At 43.9% G+C, this 24,666-nt stretch overlaps 1 protein-coding gene across 7 annotated transcripts in view; it reads right to left on the bottom strand.

Moving 5' to 3' along the window:
- The window catches only part of cacna1ba (calcium channel, voltage-dependent, N type, alpha 1B subunit, a), a 775,969-nt gene that overhangs the window by 341,558 nt on the left and 409,745 nt on the right, over nucleotides 1-24,666 (bottom strand). For 6 of the 7 annotated variants that reach the window (XR_013492059.1, XM_078170996.1, XM_078170991.1 and 3 more), the window contains 5 exons: nucleotides 12,381-12,416; nucleotides 10,639-11,430; nucleotides 8,984-9,177; nucleotides 2,114-2,234; nucleotides 407-536 (listed from right to left, as the gene is read on the bottom strand). Coding sequence is in view for 6 of the 7 variants with exons in the window: in XM_078170996.1 (XP_078027122.1) it covers nucleotides 407-536; nucleotides 2,114-2,234; nucleotides 8,984-9,177; nucleotides 10,639-11,430; nucleotides 12,381-12,416 (1,273 nt within the window). In the remaining variant the exon portion in view is untranslated. The remainder of the gene's footprint in view (nucleotides 1-406; nucleotides 537-2,113; nucleotides 2,235-8,983; nucleotides 9,178-10,638; nucleotides 11,431-12,380; nucleotides 12,417-24,666) is intronic. The other variant, XM_078170992.1, reaches the window with a different exon arrangement.

Here is a 24,666-nt window from a genome sequence, read left to right as displayed (position 1 = left end):
CTTGTAGAGTGTCCCCCACAAATTATAAACATTTATTTACTTTTGTAATTTTTTAAATAATTAATTAACTAATTAATGTTTTTGTAACTGCACTCCTTGCATTGTTTTGTTTTCCTTGTTTGTCTTGCCCTGTCTGTCTGAGTGTATCCCACATTCATATAAGCATTCACATAGCACTGATTCTCAATCTGCGGGGGCGAATCTGAGAGATAACACCGTCCCACCTCTGTCAGAGAGAACACTTTTGCAAATCCAGAGGAGCTTGGGATTGTAAGTGTTGTACTGTCTAAAAAATCTAATTATTATATTACAAAAACACTTTTTGTTTTGTAGTGAATATGAAATATTTGTGTGCATGTGTTTACGTGCTAAGTGTTGTTTTTTCATTCACACTTGGGTTTCTCACATTGTTGCGAGGGGCGTTCGTCCAGACAGGATCCTCTGCTGCTAAGGCAATACTGCTCATAGCAATGACAACCAGGATGGACATCTCAAAGTATCGCAGACTCACAATATAGTGACATAACCGCCTCACCCTGAGGAGAGAGAAGCAGGGACAGACAGACAGACAAAAGCAAGGAGGTAGAGGCAGAAAAACAGCAAGCAGAGGACACAGATGGAACAGAGATTAGGCTGTAGCAGCAGCTACTGTCTCTGAACTATTTCTTTGCTTACATACATAAACATAAACATAAACATAAACATAAACATACACATAGGTAGGGATGGGAATTGGTAGGATTTTGCTGATACCAGTGCCAGTATTGATTCTGTTTATAAGTCTGATTCTTTATCATTTCCCTTATTGATTCCTGATTAGTCTGCTGTGTGAGGGGAAAAAAGTAGGCCTACACAGTGTCAACGTAACTGTAACATCTCTGAGACTGAACACTAGTAGATAAAAGATCATACATGAGATCATTTATGTACTGCATTTATTTTCAGTTAGGTTTTCATACTCAAATAAAAAATCTGCAAAGCCTGCCTGGACGAAACTAATATTATTAAAGATTTTTTACCCTCGGTAAGAGATGCGCTGCTTGATTGGGAAGCAGTGGCACTCGTGTGTAAAGTGTCAGATACAGAGTATTCTTGTAATTTAACCCATGTTGCATAGAAAGATGTTTTAGCATATTGCTGCTGTTTCCACCCTTACTTTATTTTACAGACAGTACAAACAGTACTGTTGTCGTCTTTCTTTGTGAAATGAAGCCACACTTTGGGTTGTTTCTTCCTCTCCACCATTACACTTCCAGCAGTGTGGATGGATGAATCTGATGTCATTGTTTTGCAATGCACAACTATCAGAAAAACATGTTGACATCAATAAAAGGAATCGATAAACTGGGAGGCATACAGTTCCAGCAGACTGAATAACTTGGAACTGCTTTACAACTAGAAACATTTTTTTGATTCTGTTTTGGTTTTTTGTGAACAATGATCAAGTTTAGAAGGAAACAAAGCTGTTTAATCATCACATACAGTACATCATATCTTGTGTTAAGTCAAATGTTTAATCAAAAGCACTGTGTATAAAATTATATTTTTTTTTTGTAAATTAAAATTTTTATAAAAAAATATAGTTTGGATGGGACTCAGATCTAATGGAAGTATAAAACTCATTAAGCGTCACTATAAAAAAAGCATTATAGTAAAATAGCAAAAAAACATTCAAAGCCAGGCCAGGAATATCTGTGTAAAGCTGAAAGATACTGTGAAAACTGAGCTGGGAGTGACTCTGGGAGGAAAACACACAGATACCCTGTTATGTTTGATATATAGGCTACATTAGATATGATATGAATTATGATATATAATGTGGACCCTATGCTTTCACATATTTTTCAGTTGTGTCTAAACAGAGCAAGAGAGACGGACACACACACACACACACACACACACACACACACACACACACACAAGCAGACGGACAAGTCTAGGAGTGGGAACCTTCACACCCCTAGTTATTAATGGTATTGATATGATGATATGATAGCTTATATATTAATAAAAGAGCTAATACATCCAACCACTACTTAGTCTAACTTCCACAGAATGTGGGAGGACTTGCATGGAAGTAAAAAAGTGGACAAAGGAGGTTAAGGTGACTCACGGATTGGTCTGTCCAAAGATGAACATGGAACTGTAAGGCAGGATGGGTTTGGGACCACTTTGACCAAGATCCCCAAGGCTCTTCTCATTCATTGGCATTGTCTCACAGTCTATGCTGTTCACTGGGGAGATAGATAGTTTGATTACAGCAATGTAGGCAAGGGTCGTGTAAAGCAGCCTCTGTCTTCTCCAGCAGGTCATTAACATTGGTACCTTATTTAATTGTTGACATGGCAGAGTCATGTAATCTCATTTAATGTCTTTATAACACCATTGGAGAATAAATCAGTCCTCCTCTTCCACCTCTGCAAAGCACAGTCAAATACAATAAAAGAATCCTTATCATTACCATTTAATCAAGATTTGTTGTTGGTCTCCTGCCACAAATCAATGTACATTTTATTGGTTGGAGGTATTGGATACAATCTCACAGAAAGTCTCAGTGCCTATTGAACCATTTGTAATAACTGTTTTATTTGGGGTTACCCTCACAACCTCATATAAGACCTTTTGGCTGGATGCTTGATTCGTCCTGTTCTTCCTGCTCACCTTTCATGGATTTGAGACATTTATTTTGTTATGATGTACAGTAAAGCTTGATTTATGGTCAGGCACTCTCAACATTATTGATAATGGTCGCTCAATAAGAATTAAACAGTTGCACTTCAGTGTTTTAGCAAAGCTCCTCTAGGCATGTCTGACCATAATGTTTATTTGGCTCCCATCTACAAACCTGTCCTGAAGGAAACAAAATCTGAGCGTGATTAGTTCCGGTCTGGTCAACGGAATCTATCCAGCGCCTCCAGGACTGTTTCTTGTGCACGGACTGGGATTTGGGATCAGTTGCTCTGATCTGGATGAACTAACAGAGACAGTCACGGCATATATTAACTTCTGTGAGGACATAATTATCCTGAAGAAATTAATCCACATCTTTCCCAATACTAAACCATGGGTGTCTAAATCTCTTAAAAACATCATTAACCTGAGGAACATCAGTTTTATTCAAGGTGATGTCACTCGTAGCAGAGAGTTGCAGAAGCAAGTTAAGAGAGAACTTAAAATTGCTAAAATCTCTTATAAGACCAAGGTGCAAACTCTGCTGAAGAGTGGAAATTCACGCCCTGCATGGGAGGGTGTAAAATCTATTATGGGCATGAACAAAAAAAAGTACTCTATTTCTTTTGCTGGAAAATCAGAATCCGAGCTGGCGAATGACCTGAATAACTTGTTTATGATTTTAGCACTGAACTGTCTGTGTTTAAAAATGCTCCCCCACAAGAACTGAAGGTACACATTGACAGTGACTCTGTGTTTAAACTACTCAGGGCAGTAAAAGTCCTGGCCCTGATAATATTAGTGGCTGTCTTTTGAAGAATTGTGCAGCATCACTTTCTGAAATATTTTCTTTTATTTTTATGAAGTCCCCTCAGCTTCATAAAGTTCCTAGCATCTGGAAAAATTCAGTAATTGTGCCTGTGCCTAAGATTACATCCCCCAAGTCTCTCAATGACTTTCGGCCTGTTGCTTTTACTTCTCTTATTATGAAGGCATTCGAAAAGATAGTTAAGGCTGAGCTCTTGGGAGGGACCCAGGGATTATTGGACCCACTCCAATTTGCTTACAGGCCTGGTAGAGGTGTCGAGGATGCTGTGGCCACCTTACTTCATTGAGTCCAGAGCCACTTTGATGGTGTTAAGAACTTTGCACAGTTGCTTTTTGTGGATTTTTCCTCGACTTTTAACTGTATCCAACCTCATATTCTAGCTGATCGACTTACCAGCATGAACATTGACCAAGGCCTTATATGTTGGTTGATTTACTTTTTAACTGACACATCCCAGAAAGTGAGAGTTAATGGTGTTTTATCATAGGCTGACCAAATGTCCTCTTTTGCCCGGACATGTCCACTTTTAACGTCCCGTCCGGGGCATCCGGGTTTTTTTTATAAACTGATGATAATGTCCGGTTTTCCGTGTTTGTGTGTGTGTTAGAGTGCGGCACGGGCTGCATATTTCTGTCCGAACCCGAACCGAGCCCGACATTATTTATAACCAAAGCACTGAGTTTGTGTCACACAGTTGTAACGGTTACAGGCTATTTAACAGGCTGGGTGTGCGCCGTGGGTGCTCAGCATAGAGGGAGACCTCCGTGTTTGAGACGGGAGCGGGAGGTCCGACGCTTCCAGTGAGAGGAGAGGAGAAATAAAACAAAATAAGATAAAATAGGAAAAACCTGTCTCCCTCTTTTATTTTATTTTCAGCGTTTAATCAAGGCGGAGGCGGGCAGCTGGAGGTCCGAGGCTTCCAGCAAGGGGAGAGGTAGAAACAAATGTGTGTCTGTGTGTGTTATGTTCAGGTGTTGTCACGTAAATAACAGTGCCCAAGCAATAAACAGGACAGACAATAGGATTTTATTTATTTTTACACTACATTTTCACTGAAAGCTGACCGAATCCGACCCAAGCCCGAATACAATTTATAGCTACATTTTTGACCAAACCCGCCCGACCCGTCGGGTACCGTCGGGGTCGTATCACCACACTCTAGTGTGTGATATGTGTCCCCTATTGGGGCCTATCTGAATTTCTGTCTTTGAGAGATATTATTTTGTAATATAACTGAATTTTCTATCCATACATACAGTACAGGCCAAAAGTTTGGACACACCTTCTCATTCAGTGCGTTTTCTTTATTTTCATGACTATTTACATTGTAGATTCTCACTGAAGGCATCAAAACTATGAATGAACACATGTGGAGTTATGTACTTAACAAAAAAAGGTGAAATAACTGAAAACATGTTTTATATTCTAGTTTCTTCAAAATAGCCACCCTTTGCTCTGATTACTGCTTTGCACACTCTTGGCATTCTCTCGATGAGCTTCAAGAGGTAGTCACCTGAAATGGTTTCCACTTCACAGGTGTGCCTTATCAGGGTTAATTAGTGGAATTTCTTGCTTTATCAATGGGGTTGGGACCATCACTTGTGTTGTGCAGAAGTCAGGTTAATACACAGCCGACAGCCCTATTGGACAACTGTTAAAATTCATATTATGGCAACCATCAAGCGCTACAACGAAACTGGCACACATGAGGACCGACCCAGGAAAGGAAGACCAAGAGTCACCTCTGCTACTGAGGATAAGTTCATCCGAGTCACCAGCCTCAGAAATCGCAAGTTAACAGCAGCTCAGATCAGAGACCAGATGAATGCCACACAGAGTTCTAGCAGCAGACCCATCTCTAGAACAACTGTTAAGAGGAGACTGCGCGAATCAGGCCTTCATGGTCAAATAGCTGCTAGGAAACCACTGCTAAGGAGAGGCAACAAGCAGAAGAGATTTGTTTGGGCCAAGAAACACAAGGAATGGACATTAGACCAGTGGAAATCTGTGCTTTGGTCTGATGAGTCCAAATTTGAGATCTTTGGTTCCAACCGCCGTGTCATTGTGAGACGCAGAAAAGGTGAATGGATGGATTCCACATGCCTGGTTCCCACTGTGAAGCATGGAGGAGGAGGTGTGATGGTGTGGGGGTGTTTTGCTGGTGACACTGTTGGGGATTTATTCAAAACTGAAGGCACACTGAACCAGCATGGCTACCACAGCATCCTGCAGCGACATGCCATCCCATCCGGTTTGCGTTTAGTTGGACGATCATTTATTTTTCAACAGGACAATGACCCCAAACACACCTCCAGGCTGTGTAAGGGCTATTTGACCAAGAAGGAGAGTGATGGAGTGCTGCGGCAGATGACCTGGCCTCCACAGTCACCGGACCTGAACCCAATTGAGATGGTTTGGGGTGAGCTGGACCGCAGAGTGAAGGCAAAGGGGCCAACAAGTGCTAAACACCTCTGGGAACTTCTTCAAGACTGTTGGAAAACCATTTCAGGTGACTACCTCTTGAAGCTCATCGAGAGAATGCCAAGAGTGTGCAAAGCAGTAATCAGAGCAAAGGGTGGCTATTTTGAAGAAACTAGAATATAAAACATGTTTTCAGTTATTTCACCTTTTTTTGTTAAGTACATAACTCCACGTGTTCATTCATAGTTTTGATGCCTTCAGTGAGAATCTACAATGTAAATAGTCATGAAAATAAAGAAAACGCATTGAATGAGAAGGTGTGTCCAAACTTTTGGCCTGTACTGTATACCTTTTAAATATATTAAAATTATAAGGCATCTTTGAGTAAACTGCGAGTATCATTTAAGTAGGCTATGTCGTGGCCGGGCCGAGTGTCCTCCTTTTTGGAAATCAAAATATTGTCACCCTATTTTATCAGATGTCCTTTTATCCTCCACCGGCTCACCACAGGGGTGTGTCCTCTCACCACTTTTATTTGTTTTACACACTAACGAGTGTCAATGTATTTATGAGGGCAGACATATTTTTAAGTTTGCGGATGACTCTGTCATAGTCTCTCTGCTCAGTGATAATGACTGTCAACATGGCCCTGTATTGGAGGATTTTAATGCCTGGTGTAAATGCTCCTTCCTGAACATCAATGTCTCAAAAACTAAAGAAATGATGATCGATTTTAGGAGGAAGTCTTCCTCTGTCCCCCTTCCTTCATTGATGATCAGGCTGTTGAGGTGGTGAAACAGTACAAGTATTTAGGGACAATAATTGATGATGCACTCACTTTTGATGCCAACACTAATGTGGTATGTGCAAAGGCCCACCAGCATATGTATTTTTATCGCAAACTGAGGAGTTTTAATGTCGATAGTTTTATGAAAATATTTTATTCTTGTTTTATTGAGTCTGTTTTAACCTTTTCTTTTATCTGTTGGTTTGGGTCTCTCACTGTATAAAATAAGAAGAGGCTGGAATACATTGTGAGAATGTGCAGTAAAATAGCTGACATTACTCTGGAAGATCTTTCACTCTTATACAGAGTCAGAGCCACAAGGAAGGCACAGGCTATCTTAGACGACTGCGCTCATCCTCTTTTTGCAGAGTATAAGCTGTTGCCATCTGGTAGACGGCAGATATGTTCTGCTGAGGTGTAGGGCAAACAATCATTTGTCCCTGCCACCACTGGACTCCTCAACAGCATCATGTGACATGTTTTTTTACTTGTTGTGTATGGTGTATGTGTGTGTGTGTGTGTGTGTGTGTGCGAGATTTCTTTCTTGTTATTCATTGCTGGCTTCACAAAAAATTGCCTTTACCTTACCTTACCTTACCTTACCTAATAATGGCTGATTGACAGTTACTTTTTTTTATATAATGAAGGTGTCTTTGTTTCCCTGGCACAAAATTGGAAATAAATAACAAAAAACACACAAAATAAAAAGCAACAATATAAGAACATCAGTATTGACTTTCATCCAAATTTGAAACATTGGTATCGGCCTGGATTTTCACAATCGCAGAACAAAACTCAAAGATCAAGTGTCAAGCGACATGTTTTTTCTATCAAAAATAGATCATTTCCACTGAGTGACACTCATCTAAAGTGTAAAGCACCCAACCATAAATCAGACTGAGGAGGGTCATCTGTGGGGCCCCACTACGGCCCAGGGGTCAAGATGCCAACCACTGATGGCAACATTCCCTCTTCATGTACAGTCTGAGACCTTTGTTGCATGTTATGTTTATTTGTTCACTTTTATGATTCTAGAACACTGATCTTGTTGTGTCTTTTATCAGTTGTATTAGTGTAAAAATACGACATTAGCAGCATATTCATGTCATTCCCTTTTCCTGCCTGCTTGCTACTGTAGACCTCAGGGCCGCAATGGAAATAAGTCATGTGACTTTACTGTGATATCCTGATGATTTTTTGTTGTTGATTTAAATAAAGGCATTAAATGATAAAAAAAGAAGATTGAGCCTGCTAGATTAGTGGACATGGAGACCATTTTTTACATAGGCTGAGAAACTTTTTTGCTTTTTTCCCCATGTAAAAGGGTGTTTTTGGGGAGTTTTTCCTTATTCCTGTGAGGGCCCAGGGGCAGAGGGATGTCATGTGTTGTAAAGCCCTCTGAGGCAAATTGTGATTTGTAATATTGGGCTTAACAAATAAAATTGAACTGAACTGAATTGAATCGAAATGAAATGAAATGAATTTAAATTACAATTTCTGTTATCTCAGATTGAATACTCTTTGTGGTCTCAAATTTATGTTAGTGACCAACCATTTTATTCTACCAATTTAATTTATGTAACCTTTTTTCCATCATTGTTAATGTATTACTAGTATTCATTTTAGTTTTTTTTTTTTTTTTTATTATTATTATACTTTTTACTTATACTATTTTTTGCCTTTTATTTGTTTGAGTGTATTGCAGAGAGATAAATGAGGCAAAATGATTTATTGAGAAAAGTTTTGGCAGAGATGCTAACTCCACAGCCGTTATATTCCCAGGCTGGAGCAGACTTTGGCAGTGTACCCTGCAGGAAGGAGTCTCAACCTTCACAGGTGCCCCAGTATTTATTGATGGTCAAGCTGGTCGCCCTGAGAGGGTTTTTTGGTTCCGAGTTGTGTTTGGTGCTTTTACTCCTGAATTCCTATATTAAGTTTAAGTGGCATTTGACATTTCCATTCCTTTATCAGCTTGACAAGTCTTGCGTCTTAGTAATATTCATTAAGACCTGATGACTGTCTATATCTGACTCCTGAAATACATTTTTGTCTCCTTTGGTGATTATTGTACTGATAGTGTCAGATTTCACCACCAGTGGGGTACCTATACAAAATTGAACGGTACATGCAAACAGCACACAATGCAGACACTAATCTGTTGAAGAAGTTCCTCATCTCCTGAGTACTCAGCATACTGTCCTATGAAAAAAGATCCTCAATGTACCTGCCATAATGGCAGTTATATGTGCATAATGCAGGCTTCGGTTGGTACTGACTTTGTATGAGGGTGGTCTCTCCAGGTGGGGAGGTGATGGTCACAGGAGGAATTTGGATGGAGGTTTGGCCTGTTCTTCTGACATTCCTCTGGTTGTCTGAGTCCTCTGGTTGGTCAGGAGGCCAGATGCTCCCCCCAGAGCCCTGCAGGGGGGAGATGGCAAGGGAATCCCCCCCTGGGTCACAAAACCTGTCCCTAGAACAGAAATAGCATCTTAAATATTATTATACAGTATATTCTTAAATGATATCTCACACTGATGCCTAGGGGGTAAACAATGATTGTGTAACTTGCCACCACTGTCAGTGAAATTAATTTGATATAACAAAGGCTAATGGGTGTGACAAAACATTACAGACCAGCGGAAGAAAAACATGTTGCTGTAAGATGACATAATGTCAAAGGGTTTAATATTTAATCCAAAGACAGAATCTTTGATGATCTCTTCCAGTGCAATTTTAATTTTCCTGCCAAAAGGCAAGTGTACCTCAGAATGATCAGGACGGTGATGTGCTTTCATTGTTTACGCATTGTTTAGGCTCTGTCTTGTTTGAAATCAAACAGTGACAAGTTTTAAGTGCTGACTTTCAGCTTTAGGAACAGTATTCCAGTCACACTGTGGCTTTTAAAAGGGGTTTCTGATCCATATGGGGTGGGGGCTGCAATACATGGTGCTACATTCCCTGAAACCAAAATATACAGCAAAATATATGACAACAACAAACATATATCTTACATTTAGCGGTATAATAGCATATTTTTTCACTTTCTTTAATGGGACAAACATATTACTCATTACAAAGAGTACACTGCCCTCTGTATATGAAGTTGTGGGAGGGTATGTATTATGATATGTGCTCTATGTTCCATGACATGATTACAGATTACTTCAGCTTAGATTTCAACTGAGTTCATTTTTCTAACATAGCATAGCTGAATAACTAAGCATGTGTCTCACTGCACAACACCAGACTGAAGAGAAAAGTAATTTATCAGTTAGGTTGTAGACTTCAGATAGTCAGTGGGTGCGTTTCCTTCCACCTGCTTTTACAAGCATTTTCAATTTTGAGTGAAAACTCTACTTCTCTAAGAAAAAAATATCTAAATGGTTTTTACAGTTGGAAGCATATGACCTAAATGTCTACTGAGGCCTCTGCTCCTTCTAAGAATGCAAGTAGCGACACCAATTGTGGTTTAACTGGTGCTCCTTCAGTTGTGTCATCTTGTCACCCCCTTGTTCTGCATTTGTGTCATAGCACCAGACTGGAAGGTTAGTGCTATGCCAACTCCTATTACTTGAACAACAGTAGTGGATGGAAATGCACATTGCATTTTCTTTTAGCAATTTTCTGAAAATTGGTTAAAATTTGCATGATTTACATCCCGGTACTAAATATGACTTAAGTTTATTTTGACTTTAACTCAAATTGTAGGGCAATTCCGACATTGTTCATCTGATGTGGATGTTAACACTCTCAAATGAAATCTGAGGGTCAGCCATTTAAACTCATAGTTAATGTTTCATTTCAAATCTAAAAAAAAAAAAAAAGGTCTACTGAGAAACTGTAGTTGATCCCTGTTAGCCAGAGTTCAGAGTCCTGTAAGGTCACTGTTCAGAAAAAAAAGTATTAACTATATGGTAGTTTTGATTTTTACCCATGGCTGTGGGTCTTCTCTCTCTCATTGGACTCCTCTCCTTTAACTGTGGCTTGGTCCCTGGATCCATGACTCCGTTGTCTCCTCCTCTCTCCATTGGCCCCACTGTCTCCTCTGGGATTCCTTTCCCCATCCCTGTTAGATGAATGTCCATCTTTGTGGCAGTATCTTCGTGCTCCCCTCCCTCCACTGTTCACAGTCCCAATGCCCCCTCGAGACTGCCGGTGTGAATGATGATGCCAATGCTCTCTCTCACACATGACTCCTCCACCTCCGCTGTCATCCATTGAGCTCTGATGGTGATGTCTCCTGCCTCTTTCTCGGCTGTGGGACCTTTCGCACCTCCCATCTTTGCCCCGGCTGCCATTGTGGTCTTTGGAGCTGCTATGGTGGACATGGTGGCCTTCGCCCTTACTAGTGCCACCGTTATCATTCATCTCCTCTCTCGTTCTGGCCCGATACCTATCTCTATGGCGGTGGTGGCGGCGGGGATGGTGAGGCACAGGAGGGGGAGGGTCGTCGGCAGTATCTGCCTCCTCTGGCATACAGGGCTTATGATGGTGATGCTGGTGGCTGGCCAAAAAAGGCCCGTCATGAGGCTCAACAACAAGCGGCCGGTCAAGGTGGGTTTTCATGTCTGGCCGGATGTGGAGAGCCGAGGACAGGCGGAGATGCTCCTCAAGCTCCAGCTCACTGTAGAGGGCCTCGCAGCTCGCCTGGTTCTGCCTCCTCAGCTGATTGGCCCTCTGCTCCCACACTGACATTGTCTTCATTGACTTTTGCTGCTCCTTACTGGGGAAGAGCAGAAGAACCAGACAAATCAAAACCACTAAGACTGAGTGCAAGAAAAACACTGGAAATCATTTTCTACACATTCTACTTTGATGTAGTGTGACAATTTGGTCACAATAGTTATTTCTACAAATGCTATTGGCATCATTCATGGAGCACTGACATGCATGGTTTCTTTTGAAACGTGACACATTCAGTTTGTATGTGCTTTATACTTCATGGCACATAATACCAGTAGTATATTTCATTTTATATTTCAGGATGGCACACATAGTCCCTACATGCTGAACGATTTACAGTATGATCTAAATGCAATTGAGCTTTCAACACAGCAAACTACTGGGTCCATTTATCACAGTCTACTGTGGAAACAGCTCGTCCATGGATATGTCTGAACAAAGGCCAAGCATGGGCTACATTACCATGATTTGACATGCTACTTTTTTGTCAATGTTTGTGTGTAATACAGTACTTTGAAATGGCTGAATGCATGCACTTTTGATACTGAGTGAACTAAAAACAGTGTTATCTTCATGGTGGGAAATTACATCTTACAATGCCATCTCTTTATGGGGCATTTCATCAGAGTAATCAATCTGTTCACTGCACAGATTAGGAACAGAAATTACTGTTAACTTAATCCCAAACTCCCCATTATACTACAATAACACTCTCCATACTTACCTACAACATACGGTATATAAAACCTCAAGAGCAAGTATATAGCACTACCCTCTTTAAGCGGTCCTGCTAACAGGTGAATGGACAATATGGGACAGGACTCACTGAATGAACAGAAAAGCCCATAACATGTTGTGCATGATGGCGCAGGGCAACTCTGTTTTATTTTGCTTTCAACAACATAAATAATGTGATCATGATCAAGTATGCAATAAGGAATCATGTAATCATCATGATAAACCACCTTGCTAGCAGGTGGTTGGGTTTACCTCAAGTAGTGATGAACTGGAGTGCAGACATAACTCCTAAAAACACAAAAAGGGAGCAACAAACAGAGAAACAAACAGAGGGAGAGAAGGAACTTGAAAGGGACAGAAACAGATTACAGACAAAAGCACAGAGGGGGCTAATAAGTGACAAGGAAAGAAACATGTACAGTAGATAGGCAAAATTATACAAAAACCAAAAATAAATTGTTTTTGCTGGGAAGAAGCAGGGAAATAATGGGGACAGGATATAATGATACTGGGCTTCCCTGGTAGTTCTCTTTCAATGCTTCACAACAGGTTATGCCTCCTCTCATAGTGAGGCATCACACTGATGCTTCTTAGGGCTCTAGTTTCGCAGACCAGGCAAGGTGGAGGCGCAGCGCACCTGCGCTTCGCCAACTGGGTGTGGCCAGGCGGATTTTGCAAGTTTGGCACACCGTGCGCCTGGCGCAGCTACTCCTCTTTCCCACCTCCGTCCCTCCTACCTGCGCAAGTCGGAAAGAGGGAGGAGAGAAAGTGTGGAGTGGGTTTTACACACATCACACCAATCAAATGAGCCCCTCTCCTCACCCTTAAATGCGCCGCGCGAAGGCGTAATGAGAGTTTACTCAATTCGCCATGGCAGAAGAGAGCAGCAGCGTCAGACGGTCAAACTTCTCCCAGGAGGAAACTGATGTTTTGGTCCAGGAGGTCCAAGCTCGCAGTGTCCGAATATACGGAACTGCGAGCAGACCTCCACGGGCTGATGATGCAAAGGTAGCCTGGGAGGAGGTCACCACAATTGTAAATCAATGTTGCGTTTCTCTCGTGCGCGCGTGCGCTCTCTCTTTCTCTCTTGCAGTCTCACTCTGTTTCTTTTGACTTTTCTAAGATGACAGATGCTGAATATATACTCCCTATCTGATGCTGTGGCTGTTTGTGGTTGGCTGAGAGGGATGTGAACTCATTAGTTTGCAGCTGTGTTAATCAAATCATGTTGGGTTTCCATTATGCGTGCCAAACGTGCCAAACGATGCCAATCCCCTTTGATCTGACATCAGATGTTACGGGACAGTCGATATAAAAATACATTTATGTGCTGATCGCAGATGGTTGCATTGAATAGTGTTTTTTTGGCTATTTATTGCATCGTTAATGTGCCTGATATTCTGGAAACCTGCCTGTGAGATTTTGGTGACGTGTGCGCACTGTCCGCCAGTCAGCCAAACTTCCGCTACACTGGCTGCGCTCCCCCTGCGCTGACAGTAGACGTGGTTTCAGTTGGCGAGCTTTTAGCGCACCTTCGGCGAAGCCTTTTGGGACGAAACTGTCACTGCGCCAAGCTGGATCTGTCGACACCTCCCCCTGCTGCGCCGCCACACCCATCTCAGCGCACCTCTGTCTGCCAAACTACCAAACTGAGCGCGCCTCGGGTTGCGCTGCTCAAAACTAGCTCTGTGCGGGGTCCGCCACCCTGCGCTGCGCCGGGAAACTAGAGCCCTTAGAGTTATTTGAGTCACCTAAAGTTATTTTCCATAGCATTTCTTTCAACATCTCACTACATAAAATGTGTTTGTAGCACCCTGCTAATTTTGTTTACATACTGTTTGTTTTTTTAAATATGTATTTATCTGAGCAGAAACACAGTATGTCTTAAAATCTGGGCTGGCTTAATTATGGGTGGCGTGTAATCCCTTTAATATAGTGTCGTTTTGAGAAGACCTTGAATGTCTCAGGTCCTCTTTCCTCTGTGTGCAATGGGTGGCAAGGTGTCAATTGGTTATTAGCCAGTCAGAGCCAATTAGAGATTAGTATCTTAACCTACGAGGTTCTTAGAGGAGGTGGGACTAGGAAGAGCAAGAAACACACAAAGAGTGAAAAAAACAGGTGAAACTATAAAGACATTGGGTTTCATTCATGAAACGTGAGCAGAAGGAATTTGTGTGTAAACTATTCGCAGACGGAAATTTACGTGCATGTCCGCATTCATCAATATTTTACTAGCTCCGATCTTTTCGTAGCTACTAACAAAATCTACTCCTGCTCCTGACCGCTCGTAGTGCTTGTGTAAATTTAGTAAAGCAGATAAATATTGCTTGTCACTATTGGAAATTTCAATTTTAACTCGTGTTGCGCTCTGTTATGTACACAATACACAGATGCCTTTGAAACACGTAATCTAAACATGACAAAATATTAAAAATATAACACATTTAGTTAAATTAGTTGGCAATTAGCAGGTTTAAGATCCAGATTAGGTTCATGATTGTGAATTATCTATGTAAATCGACTCAATAGATTACATGTTCTTTCTACATGTTGAATGATGATAATAAAAATATCCATAAGGACAGCCGGATCACAGCCTCTTCAGCCTCGGTGCCTGGGTTCAGCAGGGGCAGCAGGTGGTGGAGCCACGAAGGAGCACATGCCAGCTGAAAGAATTATTTGAGACAACACGTTTTGTTTTTGTTTTTTTTGTGGCTTTTTGATCATTTGAATGAATAAATCTGATTTGAAAAATGTTTAATTTACGTTGTATAAAACAGAGCTTTAGGCTATTAAGATTCAAATAGACTAATTTGAAGACGATGCATACAAAACTGCTGTAGGCTATATGTTATCAGTATCATTTGTTAAAATAAATGTTAAATAGCTCTACATTCCGACAGCCATCACTGATTTAGAGTTTATCCATTACGCACAAAACATCTCTGGTTTCCCGTTCCCACTTCATTCAAAACCCCACAAATGAATCTTCTATTTGTTTGGTGACCGCTGTATTTTTTTGTGTGTGCTTATGCGTTTCTTTGCCTCCGGTTTCATATCAAACCATTTACGCTTCACCTCTGACAACTCTGGTTCTTTGTACCACAGAGACAACATTAACAGCATCTGTTACCTCCCTCCAGGCCTTCGCTTTGCCTGTCCCTGTCGCACCACTACTAACTGAAGAAAATAAAATGTTTTTTCTTAAATCCATTGGTTATTCATGGGCGGGGATTTATGCTAATTGCTGATTACCGGGAGCGCGCTGTCACTTTACGATGGATTGGCATTCATGATCATACACACGTGTTTACGATCAAATCTGAGTTTCCCGCAGCGTTCCTGAATCCGGAGTAGGTTTTTAGTAGAGTAGGCTTTTATGTGCAAATCTACACACAGATTTACTAACTTTTCATGAATGAGACCCATTAAGTGCTAGTTTTGACTTCAGTACAGTCTGTTATATTATCACGGGTTATCAAGTAAATTCCTGGGCTTTTTGTTAGCTTGTAACCTGTTAGGGGAAGAAAGAGCCATGTTGTGGAGCTTTTTCAGTGAGTAATTCTGTTAAAGGATAACTTCACCATTTTTCAACATTAACTTTATCCATCAAAGTTTGGGGTATAATGTGACATATAATAACATGTTTTTATAGTGCTCTCTGTTTCTCTGGTGGCTGCTTCAAAATCTGCTGTACTTCCACAAACAGGTGACAACAGTGGTACTTGGAAGAACTATAAGCTCTTTCAACTTCTCCACCTCTGGTTATCCAGGAGGTGTGTTCTGGATGCATCCAAAAACAAATTTTCCTTCTTATCTCCTATTTCAAACTAGCTGCGTGTTCACAAGTGAAAATGGCATCATTTATGAGTGCAGACTGAGGATGTTACAAGGATATATATATATATATATATATATATATATATATATATATATTTTTTTTTTTTACAATGTATTGGCTGACTAAGATATTCAGGCAGGTGTCAGCTGTCGCCAATGACAAACACACAGTCCCTGTGTGTGCGTTACTTTGCATGAAAGTTTTGCTCTTCACTTGGACAAAGGTGTGCAGGAGACTAAAGCCCCTTTTACATTGCCAGATTTTCCGCGAATGTTGGGCCATTTTGCCAGCAAGCTGCGAGCATTTAGACACACAGAGCCGGCGAGTTGATCCGAGGTGGCCAGTTTTCTTGGAGGGTAGTCATATTCGCTGGACCCTTTTAGTTTAAACAGACAGAGGCAGCCTTCCGCAATGGGAGGGGCTATTGAAGACTTGTGGGAGGAGCTGTTGATGACGCCGCACATGTGAGCCACTGGTGGTGGATAAACAGGAAACGGCTGATAGCAGGAATTAGTGAGCAGCTAGTACTAGTAGCAAGAGGGAAATGCAAACCTGACAGACACTACAGTAAAGATGAGCAACTGGGGAGACAAGGAATTGCGCAGCCTCCTTGCCCTTGCAAACGAAGAGGCCATTAACCGTCAGATGACAGAACAGGCCGACTTACGAGAGAATCGCCAAGGATCTGACTAGCCGCGGCTTCCCTCCCACGTCACTGGTTATGTCACACGCTGAGCTACACATTTTGTTACTTGCTCACGCCCCCCATTGCCCAGACAAAGGCGCATTCTGTATGAACAAAAGTAGGTAGGCGGCATTTTGCAGCACTCCCCGATTTTGTTTCTATACTGCCAATGCTGAAAAAATACTGATTGGGCTTGCAAATTTGCATGATTCCTATCTAAAAAGGGCTTAAGGTTGGACTATTAAACAAATATTTTGACTACTGGTGGAGTACATGGCCATTTTTTGTCATTTTACTATGCTTTCACCTCCGAAGAAAGACTGAGACCCGCTGCTCAACCATCAGCTGAGAGACAGTGGGGCAATACAGCATGGAGAGCATTTCACTGCTTACTTGGTGAATTAAGGACTTATTTTTACCAAACTAGAGCTGATCATTTTTGTGCCCACGACCAACAAATTACTGGGATACCAATCTAATGCAATAACCCAACGTCTGATTGTGCAACTTTGGTGTTCAGGGTGACCAAGATCACACTTTAGGAAATAGACACAAAACCACAACCACTTTCTCTCAACCCTTTTGACACATAAGATCCTTCAAATTCTTCTATGTGTTTGGGGATCTAGTGTTTCTGTTAGCGGGGTGGTATGAACCCAAAAGCAGTACGTAGGACCACAGAATCAGTTCAATCACAGCTTCTTTTATTTTCAGCACACAGTCATGTTCAGGACAGACAGCAGAGAACAGTCTGACTAGAGCACAGTTCACTGAGTCTTTAAGATGGCGGGAGAGTGATCTCTCTGGTAAGACAGTATCTGAAAAAGCAGGCTGGACGAGGGCACAGTTCAGAAGCCTGCGAGACACAGACGTGCCCGTACAGGGAACACACAGTCAGACAAAGAACAGAAAACTCACTGCAGACTGGAGACTGTGGTGGACATCCACCAGCTGGGCAGACAGAAACCAGGAGGACAAGGCAAAACTCGTGGTCAAGGACAGAAGGCTGAGGTGGTTTACCGGGGATCAGACAGAGCAGGCAGGTCGGGAACAAACAGGGTTGGAACCATAGAGTCAGGCAGGAAAACCTGGAAAGTCTCGCATGGCAAAGAATAATCTGGCAACTGGTGAGTGTGGGACTGAGGCTTTTATGCTGGCTTGATTGCTGGGGATGAGCTGCAGGTGTGGGTGATCAGGAGAGTGAGAGCAGGTGTGGCTAATTGGCAGGGCCCCTGACGTCCTAAAACAAACGTGGAGACATGAAAGGTTGGGTGAACTCTCATGGACTGGGAAAGCTTAAGCCGGACAGCCACTGGATTGATGATCTTTTCCATGACGAAGGGACCCATGAACCTGGGAGCCGTCTTGTTGGACTCGACCCGCAGAGGAAGGTCCCGGGTCGAGAGCCACACCTTCAGCCCACCTTATACTCAGGAGCCTTCGAGCACCGTCTGTTGGCTGAAGTGGCGTTTCTTCCTGCAGTTTTCAGGAGAGCTGCTCGGGCTTGGGCCCAGGTTCGACGGCAGTGGCGGATAAAGGCCTGGACAGAAGAACACGCTGCCTTGCCCTCCAGGGCTGGGAACAGGGGTGGCTGGTAACCATAGGCACACTGGAATGGGGACAGGCCTGTGGCAGAGCTGGTCACGGTGTTGTGGGCATATTCCACCCACAGCAGTTGCTTGAACCAGGAGGAGGGGTTCTTAGAAGCTGCACACCGTAGTGCAACCTCCATCTCCTGGTTCACCCTCTCGGTCTGGCCATTAGACTGTGGGTGAAACCCAGGGGACAGACTGACCGTGGCTCCCAAGAGACTGTAGAACTCCTTCCAGAACGCCGATGTGAACTGGGGCCCCCTATCCGACACCATGTCTGCAGGGATGCCATGCAGCCAAAAGACGGCTGCTGAGCTGTTTCCTTGGCCGAGGGAAGCTTGGACAAAGGCGTGAAGTGGGCCATCTTGGAAAACCGGTCCACCACGGTGAGAATGGCCATATTCCCCTCAGAAGGTGGCAACCCGGTGACAAAATCTACAGATATGTGGAACCAAGGACGCTGAGGCACTGGAAGGGGTTGCAGGAGACCAGGCGGAGCTTGGCGAGGCAACTTCTGCTGATTGGAGGTTGGGCAGGCACTGACGTAGTCCCTGACATCCTCATCCATGGTGGACCATCAGAAGCGTTGCCGAAGAATGTCCAGAGTCCTCTGCATTCCAGGGTGGCAAAACAAGTGTGATGCGTGGGCCCACTGAAGCACTTCTGCCCTCAATGCTGGCAGGATGTGAAGACAATCAGTTGGGCCTTCGGTGGTGGCTCTCACCCTCTCCTCCACCTCCGAGGTAAGTGATGCCAGAATGCACGGTGCTGGGAGGATGGTGTCAGTGGCAGCTGTCTCCTCCTCCCACTGAAACTGGCGAGACAGGGCATCTGGTTTGGAGTTGCGGGATCCCGGCCTGTAGGAGAGGGTGAAGTCGAACCGGGTGAAGAAGAGGGCCCACCGTGCTTGGCGTGAATTGAGTCTCTTGGCGGACTGTATGTATTCAGGATTCTTGTGGTCAGTCCATACAAGAAACGGCTGTCTGGCCCCCTCCAACCAGTGTCGCCACTCCTCCAGCGCCAGCTTCATGGCCAGTAGTTCCCTGTTGCCGATGTCGTAATTTCTCTCCCCAGGAGAAAGGCGCCAGGAGAAGAAAGCACAGGGTTGGAGTTTCTGGTTGCTGGCCGCCCGTTGGGATAGGACTGCCCCCAACCCTATGTCGGAGGCGTCCACCTCAATTATGAACTGCCATTCTGGGTCAGGGACTTGGAGGATGGGAGCTGAAGAGAAGCGGTCCTTGAGGGTCTGGAAGGCCCCTTCAGCTGACAGAGATCACCAGTAGGGAACCTCAGAGGACGTCAGGACAGTGAGCGGGGCCGCGATGGAGCCGTAATTACGGATGAAATGTCTGTAGAAGTTGGCAAAACCTAAGAAGCACTGTTGTTGCTTGCGGTTTCCTGGGACTGGCCAGGCCGTTACATCTTCCACCTTGGCTGAATCCATCTGTAGACTTCCCTGGCCCACGATGAACCCAAGGAAGGGCACAGATGAGGCGTGGAACTCACACTTCTCTGCTCTAACATAAAGCGAGTTTTCCAGGAGGCGCTGCAAGACAGTCTGAACATGATGAACATGTTCATTCAGGGACCTGGAGAAGATTAGGATGTCATCCAGGTAAACAAACACATATTTGTTAATCGTGTCCTGGAGGACATCATTAACCAGCGTCTGGAAGACCACCAGGGCGTTGGTTAGGCCGAAGGGCATCACCAGATATTCATAATGTCCTGTGGGGGCGTTGAAGGCGGTCTTCCATTCATCCCCCTCTCTGATGCGAACCAGGTGATAAGCATTGCGGAGGTCGAGCTTGATGAACACTGTGGCCCCCTGGAGTACTTCGAAGGCTGTAGAGATCAGGGGTAGAGGATACCGGTTCTTGATGGTGATTTCGTTGAGCCCCCGGAAGTCTATGCAGGGTCGTAGCGTCTTATCCTTTTTCCTCCACAAAGAAAAAAACAGCCCCTGCAGGAGATGAAAAGGGGCGAATGAGCCCAGCTGCCAGACAGTCATTGATGTAAGCCTCCATGGCTTCTCTTTCAAGGCCTGACAGAGAGTACAGGCGGCCCCTGGGAGGAGTGGTGCCGGGCTTTAGGTCTATGGCACAGTCATAGGGTCGATGCGGGGGCAGAGAGGTGGCCTTGACCTTGCAGAATACCTCTTTAAAGTCATGGTATTCTGTGGGAACTCCGGAAAGGTTGGAAGAGGAACTGGTCTGTGAGTTCGCTGGAGGGGTGAAAGCATCCTTCAGGCACACCCGGTGGCACTGGTGGCTCCAGCCCAAGATGACCCCTGTGGCCCAGTCTATGTGGGGGTTATGGCAGCAGAGCCATGGGTACCCCAAAATCATGGGGTGTTCAGGTGACGGAAGGAGGTGAAACCGGATGGTGTCATGATGATTGCCTGAGAACAGCATGTGGATAGGCGAGGTCTGATGTGTGACTGTTCCCAGCAGGTGGCCATCCAGAGCAGTGGCAGGGATTGGGCAGGAGCGTGGACTCATCTCAATCCCAAACTGCTTTGCCAGACCCTCGTCCATGATGTTAGTCTCAGCCCCTGAGTCGATGAAAGTGGCCAGGGTGTGTGAGCCACCAGGGAGAACCAATTTCACATGGGTCAGAGGGCGACGTCGAGAGCAAGATTTGGCATAGCTGCGACTCACCAGGACTTCCTCCCTCACTGATGAGTCCCCCCTTTTACTGGGCAGCGGGAGACGAAGTGACCTGCCCCACCACAGTACATGCAGAGGTTCCCCTTGCGGCGGCGTTCTCGTTCCTCGGGGGAAAGTTAGGTACTGCCCAGCTGCATGGTTTCGGGTTCCCCTGGATCTGCCTGTGCTATGAAGTGGGCGGAGCTGACGACAGGCGAAGGTCCCCGTTGACGTACTGGAGGGTGGCGACGAGTGGCTGGGTGTCTTCTCTCCCTCTGTCGGTCTCGGACGCGTTGATCCACTCTGGTGGCAAGCTCAATGAGACCATCCAGCGTGGATGGCAGGGGGTAGGAGACCAGCTCGTCTTTTATATAATCTGCAAGACCATGCAGATATGCGTCACAGAGAGCAGGCGCATTCCAGTCGCTCCGTCAAGCCATGGTCCGAAAGTCAATGGAGAAGTCTGCCACAGTCTGATCTCCCTGGTGCATGGAGAGCAGCGTCCTGACTGGATGAACTTAAACCGAACACCTTGTGTAGCTCATCAGCGAAGGCTTGGAATGATGCACAGGCCGCGGTCTGCTTCTCCCACTCTGCAGTTCCCCAAAACAGAGCTCTGCCTGTCAAATTGCTGATGACATACGCCACCTTAGCACCTGTGGCGAATGTGTAGGGTTGCAGACTGAAGATGATGGAGCAGGAGGTTAAGAATGGACCACAGAGCTCAGGGTTCCCATTGTAGCGCTCCGGCGTCCCCACTCGCAGCTCGGAGATCATCCGGGGCAGGACTGGAGGTGGCTGGGGAGGATCTGGTGCTGGAGCGGGTGGTGCTGGAGCAGGTGTGGCGGCAGAGGACAGCGCAGCGGTCAGTTGCTGCACCTGGGCTGTGAGAGCGGTGAGGGCTTGAGCTTGAGCCTCCGTGGCTTGCTGGAATTGAGCCGCCATCTCCACCATTCTCAGCTCATGCTGTGTGAGGACAGTCTCGATCCTCTCAAACCAGTTCTGTGGGTGTGCTGGGTCCATGACTGGCCAGATTGTACTGTTAGCGGGGTGGTATGAACCCAAAAGCAGTACGTAGAATCGCAGAATCAGTTCAATCACAGCTTCTTTTATTTTCAGCACACAGTCATGTTCAGGACAGACAGCAGAGAACAGTCTGACTAGAGCACAGTTCACTGAGTCTTTAAGATGGCGGGAGAGTGATCTCTCTGGTGAGAACTTAAGACAGTCTCTGAAAGAGCAGGCTGGACGAAGGCACAGTTCAGAAGCCTGCGAGACACAGACGTGCCCGTACAGGGAACACAGTCAGACGAAGAACAGAAAACTCACTGCAGCCCAGAGATTGCGGCGGACATCCACCAGCCGGGCAGACAGAAACCAGGAGGACAAGGCAAAACTCGTGGTCAAGGACAGAAGGCTGAGGTGGTTTACCGGGATCAGACAGAGCAGGCAGGTCGGGAACAAACAGGGTTGGAACCGTAGAGTCAGGCAGGAAAACGCTGGAAAGTCTCGCATGGCAAAGAACAATCTGGCAACTGGTGAGTGTGGGACTGAGGCTTTTATGCTGGCTTGATTGCTGGGGATGGGCTGCAGGTGTGGGTGATCAGGAGAGTGAGAGCAGGTGTGGCTGATTGGCAGAGAGAGACTGAGGTGCATTCAAGAGCAGAATGTGACAGTTTCTCCTTAAATTGAAGAAACTTTTCATTGTCAGTACAGCTTGAGAAATTCAGATCCACTTGGGGTTCAGTTAAACACTACTTTGATACATTAAAGATTCTATAGATTTTTTTCTTTTGTATTTCTCTCCTGCTTTTTATGTAATAATTTTTTTGTAAACTACTTAAGTTCATAGTGCTGTAAGATGCCAGTTGGCATTTGAGGCAGTGTGATTTGTTCTGTGTTTCTGGAATTTGGAGGTAAGGACTGGATAAGGGAATGACGGAGTGGGAGAAAATGGAAAATTATGTGTACAGTGTATGATTATGTTCTTTGCATTTTTGAGAATGAAAATATTATGCGTAAGAAAAAAATAACTGTCAATCTCAGTTGTTTGAGCTACGATGTACCGTGTTTAATTTATTGAAAAAATGAACTTTGTCAACAAAAGAAATTACAACAATGTGCCCTAAAGTTTTATACAATGTAATAAGAGAGTAATGGTGTGTGATCTAATCTGCTTGCTGACAACAAAGCCTTAATAAGAGACGGTAAGACAACCTAATAAGAGTTTGCTCAGCAGGTTGTCATACTGTCTCCTATTAAAGGTGCTACAACTGTTTTGGGTGTAATGTGGTAAAATGTAAGGTATCTACTGCTTTTATTATTGTTACTGGGCAATCAATATACTTGACAGCTTTCAACTAATTTTTTAAAGTTATTCAAGAAAGTAAAGCTTTCTTTAGTGTTTTTGTTGCATGATGGTAAGGAATGAACTCAACAACTGCTGTTTCCTACTCAGTCACTTAGCATATGTCTGTGTTTCCACTGAGCAGTCATGTTCTTCACCTATATTACACAAGTCTAAAGCTTACACAACAGTAAAAACATACAATACATACTTACAACTGACTTGGGAAAAAGAATCACAGCTGGAAATATACATAATGAACACAAAGTATGAACAATGATATGTCCTATTTTTCTACAGGAGAGATGCAGTGAAAAAAGTCATTCTCAGACAGAAACATGTCAATCACAAATGGGCAGATACCATGATCGCTGACAAAAACACTCATGACACTTTACAGAGAAACAATAAGAACATAAATTGGGAATGGAAATAACGAAACACCATGCAGCTCCATCAGAAGGTGTGATCACAGAGGAGCTGTTATGTTGTTCTGGATAATTCACACAGAAGAATGACATGATGACACCAAAAGAAGACAGTTAGACAGCAGAAGAAGAGGGGTGATTGGGGGCTTTAAACATAGTAACAAAGAGGTAATAACTCACAGTGAGTTAACGCTGCAGATGGATGAGTTGCTAGAGTGCGCGTTACCTCGACTGCGTGTTAGAAAACTGCACATGCACAAAACAAAAATGGGGGAGAGGGAACATCATAGGATGAAGTCAGAGTTACAGCCAGACACCATTCAACATTTCTCTGTCTTCTCTATGTCCTTTGATCTCCCATCATGTTTTAATGCAATGGGCAGTCAATGACTGAGACTGAACCAGACAGGGAATGCCACAGAAATGGTCTGTCAGGGAAATCCTGACTGCCATAGTGACAGTTTTTTTCTTCTTCTGTTTTTATGCAAATGGTGCAAGGGAAATACCATTAAAGCCCAGATATGACAGGGTAGGGTTATACTAAAATCTATAAACAGGCTCAAGATAACTGAATTTTAGGGATATTTGTTGTGGTAGAGCAGCTCTGGATAGAATAATGTCATGGGTGATCCTGAAAAATCTTTTGCTAAATAGTCGGGGTAGTAGCAAAAACCCAGTAATGCTGTAGATCAATTGCAGCAGCAAGTAATGCCTGTGTGAGGACACAAACTATTTTGTGCTGCGACAGGCAATCATGTCAAATCCATGGATTTGGTAAAGTCTACTGATAAGGCATCCTTTAAATAAAAACCTGGTGTATAATTTTGCTGTTACTGCAAAATAGCCCACTGTGTTTCTGTGTGCAAGAGAATTTTTCGATTAATGTTCATTTTACTGGCCCCATAATGCAACTAGTCTCAGCTGTGGTTTACATGGGCCAGAACTTGCACTTACACTAAGCCACTCTGTTTTCCCATGTCTAGAGGCTCCTGCATTA

The sequence above is a fragment of the Epinephelus lanceolatus genome, chromosome 9 (assembly GCF_041903045.1).
Source record: "Epinephelus lanceolatus isolate andai-2023 chromosome 9, ASM4190304v1, whole genome shotgun sequence".
Lineage (NCBI taxonomy): Eukaryota > Metazoa > Chordata > Actinopteri > Perciformes > Serranidae > Epinephelus > Epinephelus lanceolatus.
The sequence above is the reverse complement of the archived record's forward strand: the minus strand, read 5'-3'. Positions and strand labels throughout refer to the sequence as shown.